This window comes from Cuculus canorus, chromosome 1 (genome assembly GCF_017976375.1).
Source record: "Cuculus canorus isolate bCucCan1 chromosome 1, bCucCan1.pri, whole genome shotgun sequence".
NCBI lineage: Eukaryota > Metazoa > Chordata > Aves > Cuculiformes > Cuculidae > Cuculus > Cuculus canorus.
The window spans coordinates 194,749,293-194,769,214 of record NC_071401.1 but is presented as its reverse complement, the minus strand read 5'-3'; the positions used below and the strand labels follow the sequence as shown (position 1 = coordinate 194,769,214).

Here is a 19,922-nt window from a genome sequence, read left to right as displayed (position 1 = left end):
ATGCTATTGTACATTACTGTAAATCTTTATATTACAAACTTCACACAACTAACAAAACAAATTCTGAATGTAGTTTACTTAGACTTAAAACATTTAAGGCTAATGAGCAAGCTAAAAAATTTGCACCTTCTCATATTTAGTCCTTTCAATCATGCTTATTTCTGCATTTCTTACACTGTATCTATTTTATTCTGTGTTCCTAAATACTTTTTCTGTACTTTAGAGTAATTCCTTTCAGACTGGCCTTGTTTGTCCTCTGCACTCTGTTTTATAATTATACGAGTCAATACAATCTCCTTGCTGTTCTTCACACCCATTTAGAGAACAGGTAGGTAAAACATAATTTCCTAAAGCAAAAGTAGTTCCCTGAAACAGATGGTACTTCCCATCTGAAGATACTGTAAACAATGTACAATTTTTTTCAGTGTAGCAGCATTGCTTTATGAAAGTCTTTGATATCCTAAAGGAAAAAAATGTTCCAAATGCTGTCACTGTTTCTTAGGCTGGCATGGTACATGTTGTTAATAGTGCAGTGTAGTACTTATTTTATGTAATTAAGATTAAGTAGTCAGAGGAAACGCTATATTAAGCCCTTGTCACCAATATATTTTCCTGGAATGTATTCAATTAAAACAAAAAAAAAAAAGGGTAATCTACTAGGCTATTGTCTTTTCAAATGGCAGGATTCCCCTCTAGGTTCAAACTGTGCCTGCTACCAAGTGCAGATAAGAAAAAAAAGGAATTTAACAAACTGAAAATCCTTTGAATTGCAATTGTGAAAACATGTTTACTTGGAGCAGCATATAAAAATTTACTCCTCTGATGTATCATGATCATAGATCAGAATACTAACTATTATCGATCGCCCACATATTTCCAAGGATTGGTCCTGTTTGTCTCCATCGAATCCTGGTGTCACTTGTTAATGCAGCATTGGGAAGAGGAATAGTTATTCGGTTCCACCTGAAATACATATAACACAAATGTTAGCACTTCACACTGATGGTCATTAAGTAATTGTATGTTTTGCAGATGTGTTCGCTTATACTAGAAGCTTTGTGAGAATTTTTAGTTCTAAAATATGCTCAAATGAAGCAGAGAAGTTACTGCAGTTTTAGAAAATACAAAAAACCAAAGCAAACCAAACCAAAAGAACATGGCCCATGATATTTTCAAACAATATATGAATGTTAATTACTACATTATAAAACCCAACCATTTTTTCCCCTGCATGAATGCATGAAGTCAGCAAAGACCTTAACCTGCTTCACTGTAGTGACTTCTCCATCAAAATGAATATCTCCTAAATTTCATACTGCATTGAATCTTTCAGTCATTGATCACTGTTTGGTGGAAAGCCTTGGGGGTGAGAGGAGGGGCACAGAAGTTTTGGCGTGCTGTGGTCTGGGCCATTATTCTCATATCACCCCTGGGGCTTCACTTCTACACACACTGGGGTTAATGGTTCCTATGAAAACGGTACAGGAACGGGGTGGTCACCAGATCACAGCAATGTTTCATCTACGCTTTCTTTTCATAGTCATACCTGCTGCTCTGAAGTGTCTATGTCTGAAGTTGGGATACAGAAAGATACAAAGTCATGGGATTTGTGCTATGCAACAAGATGTCACAGTTCATTTCATAATCAGAACAGTATCAAAGAGACTTAAAAAAGAGAAGGGTTGATATACGGAAGTGCAGTAGCAATCATCTCCATCTACAGAAGAAAGGATGATGTGCTTCATTGTAACCCAATATTGAGATTCTAACTGAGTAAAGGTGTCTGAGGATGTAAATAGGACTTTGACTGACGGTTTCCCTATCTAAGAAGAAAACTTCCGTAGCTTTGACAAGGTATAACTTTTCTTCTAATTAACAGCATGCTGTCCACGGTCGTTTTTTTTGTAGTTTATCTTTAGCATCAGAAAAATATTATACCACAGAAGCAGCCCCATATATTTCAAATTTTATTACTGGGCATTGAGGGAAACCAGAACCTCCTTCCTTGCTGTCCTCAGCTAGTCAACATGAAAGATGACATAGGGTTGTGTGCTTAGCTGCTTTCTTCTGTCACCTATAATCTTCCAACTCAGTTAGCTTTGCAGAGAATACTCTCACCCGCTGTAATTTTCAGATGCGTAGACAGTGCTGTGAGGGAGGTGAGGCCCAGCGCATATCTCAGGCAAACACTCAGTGTGGAGCAGGGACCAAGAGCGACCATGGTTGGTTGAAAACTCCAAGCTGACACTAATAATGCGGTGAAAGAAAAAAAGGAGAAAGACATTGTGAGACTATGTAGCTTAGATAGGAATACAGAAGTACTAACACTAAGAAACCATCAAATCTGCTCTTCCTAAGATCTGGTGCAGAAATATGAAATAATTCTAAGCAGACTTTGAATAAAAAAAAAAAAAATCCTGAAAATACAACCATGAAAAAATCTGAATGTTTGAAAAATCAAAGGGGTAGGCTATAGACTGAGGATTGTTAGAACATCCACACAGTCCTTGTTTGGCTATTACCTAGCTGGTGTTTTCATACTGCTTCTGTTAAATGAGCTGATGTTACTTGTATTTCGGCTGGAAATAGTTTCAACAATAATGATGAGAAAACTTGGGCTAATCAAGGCTAGAGAGCATCATGTGAAGTCAGGACATTTATAACTGCCAGCTGCTAACCATTACATCTTCAGAAAGTGGAAAAAGACCACTCCTTATTCATACATTGGCTGGCTCCTCCCTTCTATTGCTAATAAACAGGCTTCTCAGTCATCTGTCTCCTCCACCGATTGTCCCTAAACTGTCATCAGAAAAGCACTATGTAAGGATGAAAATGGCCAACCTCCAGCGAGGGCTGCAGAGGGTGGAGGGGAGCTGGGGAAGGACAACCTTCAGAGAGTCCTTGTCGGAGACAGAGCCCCAAGGAGCCACGACAGCCTCTGTGCTGCCCAGCCATAGTGGTCATTGAAGGCTTCCTCTCTGAGCCTGGAGTGCTCAGTGGTGAATTTTGTGACACGATCATATGCGAAAACTCCAGATTTGCTCGGAAAAAGACTGCTGTTCTCTGGTTTTGTAAACCAAACCATACATTTGCAGACAGCAATACTAGAGAACTGGAAACTCTACGAAACCATCCACCAGATCTATGATGAGTTATTAAACTTGTTCTTCCAAAAGTTCATTGACAAGTTCAATTTTCAAAAAGCTATTACTACAATGTTTTCCTTTCTTGTTTCACTGCATTTTTTTTAAAAAAACCCAAATTGTTTACGGGCTAGGAGTGTAAGAAAATCCTTAGATGTCTTTCTTACATTATGAAGACCTTGGAAAAGTAATATAGAAAGTGCTTGATTTATTACAGATCTAGTATTTTAACGAAATATTTTTGTAAGTTCCTCTGTATAATTAGCTTCTAATATTCTGTTTTATTTTAAGTAATGTCAGTGGAACATTATAAAAGTCATAATTCATCACCTCAGTACTAAATTATTGGATTATAACTTTTCCTTTTCATTATAATTTGCTGAAAATATTACTTTATTGAAACACATCACCATTGTGCATGATATTGTAAGTCCACATTAAAACAGCTTATAGAGTTTTTGACTAATTTATTTCAGATTTAACTCTACTGATACTTTGGAACATCATATTTACTGTATATATTCAGTGTGAGTTTCTCACATTCCCACTAATGAAAGTATTATGAATAATGTTGTACACCAGGAGATAGGAAGTGCTGATCTATTTGGGAAATACAAGTAGGGATACTGGGGACTCAGTGCTTCTTTTACTATGAAGAAGCTCACGTCTGCTTCAGAAATAGTTAATGCAAACAAAGAATATTAATCTTTCAAAATATATACTAATCCCCATCAGATAACAGAATGAGACAAAGACTTTATATAGCACACTTACAGGCCAGTGGTGTTTACAGGCAAAGTTTTCACTTTCCACATAGAAAAATGTTTCTGCCTTCCCTTTCTATCAACTATAAGCGCAATGCCTTGATTTTTGCTGCCCCTTGAATTCTGCTGCCCTGCATGGCTGCTAGGACTGTCAGTACTAATGCAGCTCTTTCCAGTCAGAAGCAGATGCCATGGGACATGGATGTGAAAACATTTACAGTCTCTTACTCTTGACGCAGGAGAAATATAAAGTAAGTTAATCCTCATAAAATATAAGGATAAATATTCTCACATGTACAAGAGGAAAGAGGGACAGTGGACAGTTTACTTTGGATCTCCTATTCAAAGAATGATGTTAAGAAACTGGAGAGCTGGAGTAGAAGATGATCAAGATGTCTGCAGCCTTGAGTACCAAGCAAGGAGGGGCTGAGGAATCAGCTTGTTCATCCTGGAGAGGAGGGGTGAGCTACAGCAGCCTGTAACGGTGCAGAGAGCACCCACAAGGGAAGCAGGGCCAAACTGTCCTCAGTACTGGCAGGCACAGTAAAATGGTCAATGACCATAAAGAGATGGCTTCAGAGTTCTGTACTGGACATTAGGAAAATCTTTTTCACTTGAGCAGGTCACCCAGAGAGGCAGCACAATATCCATCCTTGTAGATTTTCAAGTCATGGATAGGCAAAGCCATGGCTGACCCGACCTGGGAACAATCCCAGCTGCAGCAGCAGGTTTCACTAGATGACCTAAGAAGGTCCCTTCCAACCATTATTTCTATGATTCTACAAAATATGTATCAGCAAATTATTCCCTTCTTTCCCTTTCTCTCTCCCTTAACTCCATGGAAAAAATCACATTGAACGTCCTGATGAAGTGAAACCAGCAAAAGAGTTCTGTGGTCAGTCTACAGACAATGGGGTCCTTATACTGATGGCCTTTATGAAGAGGATCATTTATCACCAGTCTTACAAGAATTAGATATGCTTGTGACATCAATAACCTCTGGGAGGCCAGCAGGGCAGGTTTCTGCCATTACCTTTAACAATTTTCCCCTTACACAGTATTAAGAGGCAAATCTCATATTTGTTAGAAACTCAAGCAAAAGTTGCTCTGAAATCATGAGCATAGTTCACAATAATGGACTAAGAAATGCAAGTTTTTACATGTGAAGCTATTTAGTGGACTCGTTGCATGTAAGATATATAAATCTGGGCCTTCGGAGATCAGGAGAAACAGCTTTTGAGCAGATTATATTTGTCATTATTAATTGGCTCAATTTTTCTGACAAAAAAATTACAGATAGTCATATAGATGTTATAAACCAAAATGCTCTACAAAGCTCTCAAAAGAGAAATCTTGCTAGTTGTACCTGTTACCAGGCTGATAAGTTCCACAACCCAAATTGATGGAAAACTGGATCATGTGAGTCACTGTGGAAGGGAGCACTGGAAGGACGTGGAAATAATCCACAGCCCAGACATTCCTGTTGTGGCCTTGGTGACTCTTTTGCTTCAGGCAGAACTTGGTTGCAGGAGTCTGCAGGTCCGGACTAATGACAACAGAAACCAAAGATGGAACCTTTGAAAGAGATTAAAACGGGCTTAAATAAAACAAATAACATTAATAAAGATCACAAGGTACTATTTAAAATAAAAAAAAATAATTCAAATATGCTGAACCAAACACGTGCTTTTCTCTCTCCTTGGTCCATTTCTTTAAACTTTTTAGCAGTCTTTTTCCACAGAAGATCCCAAATAAAAAGATTTTATATTATGTGAATAGCTATTAACACTCTGGATACCAGTGCTGCTTATCACCTCAGTGGGAACAGACTGTTTCATTGTAAAGACACTGTAGTAATGACTGTACCTTCTATGTTCTGAAAATCACTAATTTATTTTCTAGTGTTCAGCTGGTAATATAAGATGATGTTTGTCCTAGAGCCTTTCAGTGTGCAGAAGCAAACACAGGGTAATCGTATGTCTAGTCTGAATACGCAAGAACAGAATAACAGTATGAGTTCATCGGCATAGGTACAGAGGATGTTATGTTGTTGCAACAAATGAAAACACTGCTTCATGAACCTTATCCTTTGTCCTAAAGCAACATAATTAGACCTTTACTATCCTCGAAAGAGGATGTCAGCTTTAAAATTGCTTGTTTTAAAAAAAACTCCACAAGGAATTCAGTGTAATTTCAGATCCTGTCTCTCCCCAAGTTCCTCAGTTAATTTTTTTATTATTTTAAAATTAGAGTTTCCTTAGTTTTAAAAAAGTTCTACCCTGTAAGCAGAAGCAGGCGAGGAGGGAAGCCACACACAATGAAACAATGCAGGTGACTCAACCAAATTCAGACCAAACCCTACCGTAAACATTTGTTCTATGAATGCTAGAGTTACAGTGAAAATGCACCCAGACTTGTGCTTGAAATCAGCTGTATCTTTACCACCAAATTTCCTACACACTGTATAGGCATACAGCATTTCAATGTCTAGTGCATCCATGTGTGAATGTATTGCATATCAATTATCACTGTTTTTCACAGCAGTACACTAAGGGCTCCTCAGGGCTGGGTTACGCAGAGTAGATGTGGTCAAAGTGCTTCCTTGTCCTAGACTGGAAGGATCCTGACAGCAAGATTGAGGTCCTTATTGTCCTGCCTGAGGGTGGAGAACGTGGTTGGAAGGAAGCTGCGCTATTGGCAGAGGAGAAGCTGCCTGCGGACACTGCTAGCAACCACCCTCAAGTTCATGTCCACATTACTGCAGACCCTCCTAGAGGGCATACAACTGCATTTAAAATAGAAATATAATGTGTAAAATGTGAAATTTCCTGCACCAGGTGCAGGAAAGACATCCAGGCGTTTCCGAGTCACTCTCCCCACCACCAGTGACCCACCACGGCTGACCCTGTCAGAACATGGCAGGAGCTTGAATGGAGACAGGAGTAATTATTTGTGTGGAGGCATTATCATTGAAGTTTTCATTTGATAGCTGAAAATTTTTTGCTTGTTGCCCATTTGCCTGTTACCCTCGCACTAGCCAACACTACAGTCCTGCTCGGGTGGAGTAATCAGCAATTACTTCAGAGCTTTGAGCAACCTGACCTAGTGTCCCTGTCCATGGCAGGAAGGGTAGAACTGGAAGATCTCTATGGTTCCTTCCAACCCAAACCGTACTGTGATTCTATGGAGAACTGTGCATGATTTATGTGCTTGAGGTCATGTTTGACTCCTCCTGTGGCATTCAAGATACAACAGTGTTGTGATGGCTTGAAAATAGATTAATCTATCCATCCCATCCACCTGCTTTGTTTAAGATGATTTACCTTGTAAGCAGCATAGGTCAGGGTGTCAAGAGGTATGTGTTCCCTCCTGCCTTCAATCTTGGCATAAAGCATGACATCATTTTCATGGGATTCCCCAGAATCACAAGTTCCCCCTGTGCAACACACATTTGAAGGAGAAAAAATATAATTGAAGGCATTGTTATTAGAAAGTGGAATCACATTACACAGACATAATAATGAAAATAATTACAGCCAGATGCTATTTAATTTAAAATATGAAACAAAAGAACACAAGCCCTAAGGACACAGTGTGTAAGAACTATTTCATCAGATACATCATACCAGAGAACAAGGGGATTGACAAATATGAAAACCTCAAGTAACTCTCTTAATCAGCTTATCAAAACAATTTTAATAGAAAATGCTGGTCCCAAAGCAATATTCTATCTGTATGCTTTAAACCCTATTTAAGTAGAAATGCCCTGCTGTTTGAGTTCTCATCAGTAAACTATTATCTAGTACTCATGTGCAGCCCCACACATAGTGTGTGAGGACCTCTTAATTACTCATATGACAATTTGGCACCTGGGAAGTTGTCCTTTGTAGGAAATTAAGGGGGCTACTGGGTACTTTTTTTGTTGCTGTGTTGCTGCTTCCATCTTCATCATGTCCTAAAAGGGATGGATGGAATCTCTTGTACCACATAAAATGTGTGATGTGCTGAGGTGCTGAGGGACATGGTTTAGGGAGTGTTAGGAATGGTTGGACTCGATGACCCAGTGGGTCCCTTCCAAACTAGTGGTTCTATGATTCTATGTGGTTGCCTCACTAGAGTGGGACAGCAATTGAAATAGCTTCATATTGGTAGAACCCAAAATACCTTCTCTGAAAAAGCAGATGTATTGGCAAATTTGAGCATTAAGCTCTGTCTTACAGTTACTAGATGGACATCATTACATTAGTTTGGCGTTCTGGAAAAAAGCTTTTAAAACAAAGTATCTGTAATTGAAAAAAGGAAACACCTTTTCCTTGTACAGTATGGGTACTGCAGGTATTAAGAAGAAAACAAACATAAAACCAAAAAATGCCCAGGAGAAAAACAGGATGAGGAAGCCTCTTTGAAAAGTCTATAAAGTAGAAAGGTTGCATATATGAAACACTTTCTCTGCTTTTTTTCACTACAGATGGCAAGTTCTTAAATGGAATAGGCAAAGCAGCCCAGAGAGCTAGATAAGATGTGCATCTTTGATGTGTATTGTACTGTAATTAAGAAGTTCCATGTGTCCTTTCAAACGCTCTACTCTTCTGAATGTTTAAACTATTATTTCATTAAGTTACAAGTATGCACAGATTACATTTTTCAAGCAATATCCCACTATCCTCTGTGCCTGCATGTGCTGACAAATTCTCCCCTGAGTTCAGAAGGTTGAACAAATTTCTTTCCTGTTTCTCATGCAGGTGTTGTAATGCCTGGAAGAAGTGGGGAAAAAGCATCCTCTTTTTTCCTGTGCTTTAGTGGTAATTCATGCAACACAGAGGAGATGTGCGACAATTCAGGACAACAACATGAGGTCTTCCATTCATTAAATAAAGGGTGTTTTTCCTTGTTGATTCAGAAGGTTGCTACTGGAGGTCACAAGTTTAGTCTCTGCTTCCTCCTTTATTATTCTATTTTCTATACTTCTAAGCAAAAATCCTCATGTCCTCTAAACATGGTGTTGAGAGAATAACCTCATGCAATTTCCTTTATGTGCAAAATAAAATTTCTGGAAAAACACTGTGACGTACTGAATGATAACCATGATGTTCACAGGAATGTTGGCCTGTTACAACACAGAACTAATGCAGTTGCACTAACAACAACAGTGAAGAGGGGAAGAGGCAGAGCAGGTTTGTTCGTGGCTGCCTTCTTAGCCCTTGCAAATCACTGAGGTTGCACTTTGTCCTAGCATAGAAGGTCCACAGATGATGTTAACACCACATCAGTGCTTTCACTAGGAATACCAGATGTAGGCCATACTTCCTTAAAAACTGTAGCACACTACAGCACACTCTGACTCTCACCCCAGGCCAATACAGTAGCAGAGGAAAATGTTCATGCATATGGTAAGAGATTTTGAGCAGAAAATATTCTATGGGTTCAACCAGGTAAGATTGTCCCATCTCCATGCTACTCATGTCATCCTCTGTTGACTCTGATGGATTAACACCAGGGTCTACGTGGACATGACTGTGGGAGGATATGATAGGTACCTATAAATCTCCCATGGTGTGGTAAGGATGCAAAGATATGACTGTCTTTTCTAAGGAGTAAGGGGCATTGAGTGAAATTAGAAGATAAAAGACAAGATGATGCTTCTTTACAAGGAGAATTATTAAACTATGGAGCTGTTGCAGAATCTTGTGTGGCAACAACAACCTGTACTTGTGTAACAAATCCTGCCTGAGGACTGGACAAGAGTGTACCCACACCTATGTACGCACCAGGTGCTTAAGCTTTGTATGAAGGAGATCTAACCCATACAGTCAGAGAAGTCAAGGGAGCTGCTCCGCTGGTGTAGCAAAGATATCTCATGGTGAGCTGCTGTTTTTTTCCAGCAACTATACTGACTACATCTCCTCTAACTATAAAGGATGCTTTGACACTGGCCATAAAACACACCTTCATGTACCTTCTATATACCTGGAGTTAAATGTTTACAGTAACCAAAAATAAAAAAGAAAAGACTGGATAAATCCATGGAAGAAAAGCTACTTACTAAACCAAGAATGCCTTGTCTGGTTCAGAAAGATTTGCACCTCCCCATCAGGGCCATCTGGGAGAACATTTTTGGGATGCCTATATATACGTTCACCATGTTTGTACATCTGTGTGGGTATCCAGAGGGCCGGATGCTCAGTCTGACGGTGGTCAGTCATACATACTCATGAGTGTTACAGTCACAAAACAGAGAGGTGCTTAATATGGTTCTTGCACACTGTGTAATTTAAATCTCACACACTCCACACGTTGTATTACATTAGGAACATATACTCACCCATACTGAAATAAAATCTTAAGTTCCCATAACCCGTAGTGTCCATGTATGGAGTGCATATTTTTCTTTCTCCATCTCTGAGAAATACCATAGCTGAGCCAGATTCCAGTGTCCCACATTCAGTACCAATAACAGCTCCAAATATGTCCCACCTGGAGAAGTCAACAGTAGGCAGAGTGTCCAGAGGAACATTAGTGATAAACTCATAGAAAACGTGTTCTGCAAGTTCATTTCTACATACAAAAGCTGCTGCTACTGTTACAGAGGGCAAAATGCAGTGCTTCATATAGGATTCCTAAGGCATCATTTCCATATTCCATAATCATTTTTAAACTCAGTTGATTCAAATAAAGCAAAGTAAATGTAAATATTTTAAATAAATTGGCAGAAGAACATGAATTACTGAAAAAAATGAGTTTTTTAGAGAATGCTATTACCAAATATTTAGTGTTGTGTTGTTCTATCATCTACATTATTTTCCTGGCATAAAAAGTGTTTAAAATATAATTGCATTCTGTTTCATGTTGTATAATCTAAGGTTTATAGATCAGTCAAACTTGAAAAAGCACATGCCTACCACATCTGCCATACAGTCACTAAAATAAGCAGGTAACAGCCAAAAAAAAGCTATCTTTTAATCTTTTTGAGCATTTAGTTTTTAACTAGCACGTGAACAGACTATGAAAAAGACTGCTATGTTTTTAATATGTGATGATACAATCTTTCTCAGTTTTTCTGTGCAACATATTATCTTCTTTTTATTCAGTGATAATTAAAAGGGCTGTTGCAGAATTTCAATTAAATTTTTTTTTATCGAAAATATGTTTTCATCATGAAAGCTTTGGTTTCTTCAAAACTCTATAAAAATATTTTGAAAGATTAGAAACTGTTGAAAACTTGTACATTATTTTGGTCTGATACATTATTATTCATGTTGAAGTCTTAATAATAAAGTATTATAAAATTATAAAGCTGATAAAGCTATGAAATTATTTAGAATCACTGAATACTGATAATCCGATCATTTAACTAGCCAGTGTGATTAAAGATAAACGAGAAAACACTGAAGTTTGGAAATCTTTGTGGAAAGGCAGAGCCTTTTCCTGTCCAATTCTAGCAGAAAAATCTCCAGCAGCGATGCGCCATGTGACTATTTCAAAAATCCTGATTTCATTAACTTAACAGTCTATTTAGCACTTTAACCATCCCAACTATTTCAAAATGTATTTTCAGGATCTTCTTAAAAGCTGCCAGTTTCCCTATTGACCTAAGCTGTGACAGACCAGCAATGTGCCTGTTTGGAAATCCTTCTTTAAAAGTGTCAGCCATTCACACAGGAATTAGCGAGGTTAGCATCACTGAAAAGATTTCCTGATATAAATACAAATATGTTAAAGAAAGCACAGTTTAACCTAGCCCTAATTCTGAGGTAAGCATGTAGACTTTTTTAAGGTAATGTGCAACATAATCACGATAGAATTTTGGAAATGGGTCTCCTGGGCTGAGGGCAAGCACAGAATTAAACAGTTGTGCCTACTTTAACTTACATGACAAAGTCTCACAATGCTCCATTGATCTTTTGTATGCTCTATTTAGCTCAATTAAAACGCTCTCTGTAGTGACCCACAAAACAACCCAGAGTCATGAATGATGCAGATCATGGATGTTTCCAGGCATCCTCTCCTTTTAGGCAGCATTAGAAACTAAAACCAGAAAGCTCTACAATGTTAAAAAAAATGGCACTTTAATAAAAATACATCAAAACTCTGTAAGGATAAGTGGAGATGGGTGATGGCATGACAGAGATGTAGACATTCTTGATTATATGTTATATTTGGATTAATTTATCCCTCACATGACACTTGAAATCCTTCTTTATGAAACAGACGGTAGAATTATATATGGTTCTAAGTTCTACTGAACATGGAGGTCCAAAGCTGCAATGTCCCTGCTAGAGAGGCCAGAGGCAGACTGATATGAGGATCTGTGCACTTTTAGGATCAGGCCCTAATTTATGCAATAAAGAGAAACAGAATGACAGTGTAAAGATGCGTGGTATAAACCACAGCAACCCCTGTCCACGTGACCTACTGCTTTAGGCAGGACATGCAAAAAATACCAATCAACTGCTTATTAAAAACAATTACAGGCTCCTCTGCCCTCACGGTTAAGCTCTTTCAGCTGTCTCACCTCCAAGAGCATTTGGTGCAGAGGAAGGTGGTGATGAGCCCTACATGCGAGCTTGCTTTTGCTCTCCCTTATGCTTCTGCTTTTTCTTTGAGGGCTGATAGCCTCCAGCTGATGTTACAAAGAGGAGTCTGGTAACTTCCTGCCATCTCTGTCTCAGATATAAATTGCTTCTGTGACTCTTTGAATACAGTAAAACAATATTCCAAATATAGTTCAAATAACATTCAAAAATATTTCTCTAAGAAGGAATTGAGGAAGTTGATCTATCTGCCGTTGAGTACAATTCCCAAAGCAACGCCCCGCAGAAATGTCGCAAACAAGGACAGTGGTGTAGACAATTTTATACAGTGGGGATGTTTTCCATAACATTATCCGAATTCAGTGTGTATTCATGGCTGCATGCATGTAAATCTCCACTCTCATAGCAACAATTCAAAGAAGGAAGTTTCTAATACAGCATAAACTTTGAAAAGGAAAAAAAACAATGAAAAAGTTGTGAGGCCTTGGGCTGGCTGTTTATTGCCTCAGAAAATGAAATTACTCCAGGCTAGAGCAGACTGCTACACCACCAAGACTTTAGATGTTAAGGGACAGATCAGGACCTGGTTCCCAGGACTGCATGCAGGATGATAGAGCAAAATGCATCTGCACCCTGCCTCACTCCTAGCTGGGAGCAGCAGCACCTGTGGAGTGGAGTTAGATGCTGCGTGACGGTGAAAATGTAATCCTAATTTGGAAGACAGTGTGCATTTGCTAACCAAGATATGGTATAGCATTTTATTTCCATATTTCTACTCACTGCAGCATTTACTACTGTAATCAAGTTTTAGAAGGTTACTCATTAACTAAGAAGGAGGTCTCCTGATTCAAACAGCTGATGAGGAGAGGGTCTGGCTGGAGTTAGCTCAACTAAATACCTGGTCCAGCACAGACAGGATCTACAGATAGGGCAGTGTTCCCAGATAACACTCTCATCTGCTTTTTCAAAATGGAAAAGAGACTAAGAGAACATCTCAAATGTATCCACATGTTTACCCAACATACAAGACGCACACAAACTCATTTTCTATCCTTTGTCTGAAATAGCAACCGCTGTGCCACAGGTTGATTATTCAGACTGGGACAGAATTCGCACTGAATATTTTTTCTGTAAGCCTCGAATAAACCACGTGTCCACAGGACATATTAGCATATATTTCTTAAGAGGTGCTCTTTACCTTCTGCACTGCACAGGCAGAATTTGAATCAACTGTTAATGATCTGAAGTACTTTGTAGGTTAAAACCAACATTCACTAGAGACCCATAAATTAACAGTGTATGTTTCTCATTGCCCTGGGGTTACAGCAACTAATGAAATTCTTTTTTTTTTTTTTTTAATTTCAAATGAAAAAGAATCAAGACTATATTGTTGGCTATGTTCTTTTTTTTTGTCAGAATTTATACATTGAAGTGTATAAAACGATAGTTCTTTACCAGGACACTCATATTTTGTTTCAAAGCTCACTCATGTTTTGATAAGAGTGGTAATTTTGCTGTCCTCGATGGTTTCTTTTCTTTCTGTGCCCTTGCAGCAGGCCCTACTGGATCTGATTTTACAGGTACTTTTGGAATCCCAATGTATATATCCAAAGTAAAATTTGTAGATTATCAGCTAGATCATCAGGCAGGCATGGCCACACTTTTGGTGCAGGAAGGGGACAGCAGACGGATTCTTCACCTGTCCTGCCTCCTCCTCCTCCTCCAGCACCTGCAGGCTGGAGCTCTCTCACAGCACAAGCTGGTGCTCTCTCACAGCAAAGCATGGCTCACAGCGGGGATCCAGAGGGGATGAATTTCCCAAGGAATTTGATTTCAAATGGATATGAGTTTCTTAAGAACACTCAGGTGTAATGGAAAGAAAAACAGACCAACACTGCATGTTTCTTCATGTAGTTCACAAGCACAACTTTCTTTCATTAAAAGCTTTTGTGGCAGAATGGTCTGGAGACAGAATGCTCCTCCTGGCTTTCTGGACTTGTTCCTTCCTAAAATCTATAAACACCTGTTATTTACTATTTTGCTATTTATCCTAGCCACAATCTTCCTTGACTACACAGCAAAGACAAAATGCAATTCTCTATCCAATTTCATCATCCCTGGAGTGATGCTGGATGCCTGGATAGGGCCCTGCACAGGTGAGGGGCACTCACCCTTTAGGCTGGCTCTCAAACTCTTCTGCCCACTGCTCCTGGGCATCCTCTGTGGAGAGGTCCACATCCCGGGTTGTGGCAAAATTGAACTCACTGCCTTCTGTCCCATGGAAGTAGATAGAGTTTCCATCTGACTGGCAGCTATGCTGTGGAAAAAATTAACACATGGAAAGGGACGTTACTTTGGGTTTGCAAAGGTAGCTCTCTTGTTCATGCACCATCAGAGCTCAGAGCGAGCTGTACCTTATCGAATGACTCACTGACACCTGAAGCAAAAATAAAATATGGATGGCCAGCTTTTACCTTCCTTGGCTCACCCACAGACTGTGTTCTGATCTTGTACCTTTTATCCTATAAATGCCCTTCAGACCATTGTAAAGCTGTGTTTACGTAGAAAAGACATATACCATACCATTGGGTGATTTTTATTTCTATTTTAAAGCATTGCCATCATATCTGGCATATACACAACTGTGTGTACAAAGAACTTCAGTAGTATATCAAATATTGCCTTGGATATTTGTTAGCATAGGAGTTTCATGCTGAGAAAGATGTGAGATCTACATGACTGAATTTTGACCAGCAGAGGTGTTTGCATGTAAAATTGCTATGCATTAGCATACAGTAAACTTTGGGCCTTACTGTGCAAGTGAAAAGGCTGTATTTGTCATATTTACTTCAAATACCATAACAAATAATCCTATTGGCAACTAGCTCTCGTGATAAAGCAGTCTCAGGGATCCTGAGGCTGCCCCCAAACACAAAGCAACTGCTTTTCCTGTAGCATTTCTGTATATACCAGCATCAAATGAAGCCATGCATCTGCTGCAGTGTGACCTCACTACCACGAGTCTCCAAGCTGGAGTATCAAGCTGGAAGAAGCTGTTTGTGAGGAGCACCTACGGGTTACAAGACAGATTTTCTTGTTTCTCCCACCCTACTTTTGCCTTCTTGTGCGTCTGATAAAATGGTTAAAGTCTGCAAAATCCATGTGGCTGAAACAGATAGTGGAAGCTTCTAAAAAACATCTACCTGGCCTTAATGAAAATTGAGAACTTGGCACTTTATTGAATTGTTCATATTACAACAAATAGTGATAAAAGTAATAATTAAGTACACACTTCTAAAAAGAAAAATCTTAGCTATATTTAAATTGAAAGTTGAAATGCAAGATGATTAACTATCCCCAGGAAAGACCTGGGTGACCTACAGGCTGGTCAGTCTCACCTCTGTGCCCAGCAAGATCATGCAGTAGATCATCCTGGAAAGTCTGCTGAGGCACATGGGAAATAAAGAGGTGGCTGGTGACAGCCAACACAGCTTCATTACGGGCAAATTGTGCCTGACAAATTTGGTGGCCTTATGCGACAGGGCTACAGCATTGCTGGATAAGGGAAGAGCAACTGACATCATCTACCTGCGCTTCTGCAAAGCTGTCCCACATGACATTCTTGTTTCTAAATTGGAGAGGATTTGATGAATAGACCACTCAGTGGATAAGTAATTGGCTGGATGGTTGCACTCAAAGAATTGTGGTCAACAGCTCAATGTCTAAGTGGAGACTGGTGATGAGGAGCATTCCACAGGAGTTGGTATTGGGACCAGTGTTGTTTAACATCTTTGTTGGAGTCATGGACAGTGGAATTGAATGCACCCTCGGCAAGCTTCCTGATGACAAAGTTGTGCAGCATGGTTAACACCCTGGAGGGAAGGGATGCCATGGAGGAGGACCTTAACAGGCTTAAGACATGAGCCTGTGTGAATCTCATGGAGTTCAGCAAGGCCAAGTGCAAGGTCCTGCACCTGGGTCGGGGCAAGAACAAACACATAGATTGAGCATAGAATGGATTCAGAATAGCCCTGGAGAGAAGGACTTGGCAGTGCTGGTGGTTGAGAAGATCAATGTGAGCTGGCAATGTGCACTTGCAGCCCAGAATGCCAACTGTATCCTGGGATACAACCAAAGCAGTGTGACCAGCAGGGCAAGGGAAGGGATTCTCCCCCTGTACTTTGCTCTTGTGAAACTTCACTCGGAGTACTGTGTTCAGTTCCAGAGTCCTCAGCACAGTTAGGACATGGATCTGCTAGAGTCCAGAGGAGGGCCTCAAAGATGATCAGGGGGCTGGAGCACCTCCCATATCAGGACAGATGAAGAGAGTTGTGGTAGTTTAGCCTAGAGAAGAGAAGGGTCAGGGAAGACCTTATAGCAGCCTTACAGTATCTAGAGGGGGCCTACAGGAAATCTAGGGAAGGACTTTTTATCAGGGAGTGTAATGACACAATAAGGAATAACAGTTTTAAGCTGAAAGACACGAGATTTAGATTAGATATTAGGAAGAATTTTTATACTGAGAGGGTGGCAAAGCACTGGAACAGGTTGTCCAGAGAAGTCGTGAATGTCCCACCCCTGGAGCTGTTCAAGACCAGGCTGGATAAGACAACTTTGATCCAGTGGAAGGTGTCCCTGACCAAGGCAGCAGGGTAGAAATTGAATAATCTTTAAGGTCCCTTCCAACCCAAACCATTCTATAATTCTATGATTCTATAGTTACAATAATTCTACATTCTTGCCACAGTTCAGTATCTGAAAAAGAGATACGATAACGCCAAATTGCATTGACCTTTTCATTATTGTCTGTGCAGTGCCCCCTTGTCTCTGAGCCCCTTCATAATGTGCCAAGGGAGAGCACAACAATCACCTCTTCTGCCTTTAAAAAGGTCATGGTAGTGTCATGGAAATGAATAATTAAATCTTTAACAAATAGAAAGATGTGGCAAGAAATGAAAGCTGCCCAGCACATCTTTGTCTATGGAATTTTATAAGCAAAGTGCAAACCAACACATTTCCTCATATTCCATAACTATTCTTTCATTTATCAATGCAAAAAAAGACAACTGGAAGTCTTTTGTTGATGATTTTCAAGTACAATTGCCTACAACTTAGCTATTAATTTATATTTTGGAACGTAATATATGACTATATTTTTAGAGTTGTCTATACATTGTCAGAAAAAAAAAATGAGTCTAATTTTAGTATAGAGGCTTCCTGGTCTATAGTGGAATATCAACAGCTTTGTGTTTATTAACAGTGACAGAATATCACTTAAAAAAATAAACACACTACAAAAATATAAAGATTTCTTCAGCTGCTCAAATAAGCAAATTGCTATAAAGTGTTTTTCTTCCAAAGACAGGTCAAAACATTAGAAAGATTCTGAAGTGCTGATAATTTATCACAGAATTTAAACAGATTTTGTCACAAGTCTCCTGCTCTGTTAATGCACCTCAAACACTGCTTCATATAAGTAGCTGCTGCCACTGAAAAGGCAGAAAAATTTACACATCAAATATTTTATAACTAGTAAAAATTTCTGAAACAGTTTTGTATCATAGTGTCTTTGAAAAAAACTGTACTATACTGTTCTTTATAATTGAGTGCAAAATGGCTCTTGTTTGCTGATTTTGTCCTTGATGCTCACAGGTATTGCTAACATCAGAATTTTAAGAATAATTTGTTTATTTTGGTTTTTGTTTTTCAGAATTGTCTTCATTCGTTGAACAGAAATGAAATACTCTTCATCTACCAATCAGTCTGCCACTAAACTCCTATTATCTGCAGGCAGTCAGGTAAATACACTAAAAACAAATACTCATGCTAAAACTTAATTCAAATTTATATGTAACCCTTCGTCTCTTAGCAAAGAAATAGACAAATAGATCCTACTGAGTTAGTTATTATAATTGCACACAAGCTTTGGAAAATCCTTTATAAGCCTTATTTATTTCTCAGGTGCTAAGTTATATGTAAGTATGTATCGATAGCGGGGTATGTAATTAGCAATCTCTTGCCTGATGAAAGCCACCTATTAAAAGAAACACAAAACAGTCATAACCCTATTGATATTAATATTTGCATGTCCTTCTGCTGCCTAACAGAATATTTACTGAAGTACGTTTGATAGAATTTCCAATTGGGTTGTCAAGATGAATAAATGGGCAGCTTGGCAAAAGGGTGGATACACAATTATTTATACAGTCGTGTATGATCAACCCCTTATGAAAGCTCATAGGGATACAGAAGCATCATGTATTTCATTAGCTTTATAAAACTATCTCTATGCTTTTCTAGACAGCTACTCAGTATCTACAGATATGTATTTTATGCATATTTTATGTTAAAATGTTAATTTTATGTGTCACATATTTTATGTGACAAAATGTGTGGCTTAAATCACTCTCTGCTCATACTAGCTTTGAACCTCATGAGAAACAGCTATGCAGAAGAATAGTTCAGATTGAGGATTAACTCCTTTTGTTACTCTACATACCTATAAAACCAATAACAGAAGCTCATTACCTTTAAAGCGAGTAAGAAAGATGGTCAAAACACATGGATGGCTTTTAAAGAAGTTATGAGGCAGTGTCATAATTTTTTGGTTTTGACCCCACCATTTGGGACCTTGGACACATTCCCATGGGAGAAGCAGGTGATCAGCTCCACCTGTGTGAGCTGTGCTGGTCCAGCAAGGGCCAGGGCTCCTCTGGTCATGATCTCGTCCTCTTCCACCTAGCACCTTTGCCTTGCCTGTATAATCATTACCATCCAGTTCAGACTTAACTTCTATAGTTTTCTTTCCATTTTCCAAGCAGTCGCTATATGTTGCTGCTTTTACTGCTCTTTTCTTTTTTTTCATCCCATGGGCTGCTGAGTGATGAATAACCTCAAAGGCCATGCAGCCAAATTTTCTAGGAGCACAGTAAGCTCCTACAGATGGAAAGGAGATGGTCCCTTGTTGGCTTTGCCCCCAATTACTTTGTCAGTCTTGTTCAACATCCAGGAACCTGCTGACTGTGCTGGATTATTTTGTGATTTTGTAATAAGGCTTGACCAGATTAGAAACTGAATTGAAATCATCAGACTCATTTTCTCTTGGGTTCAACTCAGGATTCAAATCCAAGCCTTTAGAAATGAAGAACTAAAGTACAATTTACATACTGTGCTGCCTTTTTCCCAAATTAAAGGCTTTACACTTGCAGTGTAGTCTATGTACTTCCAGTAGTTAAGGACTGAATTTTGCAGGTCTTTTTCTGACATTCTAAAGTGATAAAAAATCTGAAGTGAACATGTACTGCATTTTGAAACCAACAGGATTAAGTTCTCCCTGAACTGTAGACACTGCAGATCTCTCTAGGTAAAAGCAGAGTCCTCTCTTACAAATTAAGATTCAATTTATTATCTCTTTAACTTTTATTTACACTTAAATGATTTATAGGATAAGAACAAATTAGCTTCCTGAGCAAATTTTGTAACTA

The 19,922-nt window shown here is 39.0% G+C and overlaps 1 protein-coding gene across 2 annotated transcripts in view; it reads right to left on the bottom strand.

The window, feature by feature from the left end:
* The window catches only part of RELN (reelin), a 291,669-nt gene that overhangs the window by 100,854 nt on the left and 170,893 nt on the right, over positions 1-19,922 (bottom strand). For both annotated transcript variants that reach the window (XM_054071453.1, XM_054071462.1), the window contains exons 11-16: positions 14,610-14,755; positions 10,230-10,381; positions 7,231-7,343; positions 5,274-5,482; positions 2,119-2,247; positions 854-963 (exon numbers count right to left, since the gene is read on the bottom strand). In XM_054071453.1, coding sequence (XP_053927428.1) covers positions 854-963; positions 2,119-2,247; positions 5,274-5,482; positions 7,231-7,343; positions 10,230-10,381; positions 14,610-14,755 — 859 coding nt within the window. The remainder of the gene's footprint in view (positions 1-853; positions 964-2,118; positions 2,248-5,273; positions 5,483-7,230; positions 7,344-10,229; positions 10,382-14,609; positions 14,756-19,922) is intronic.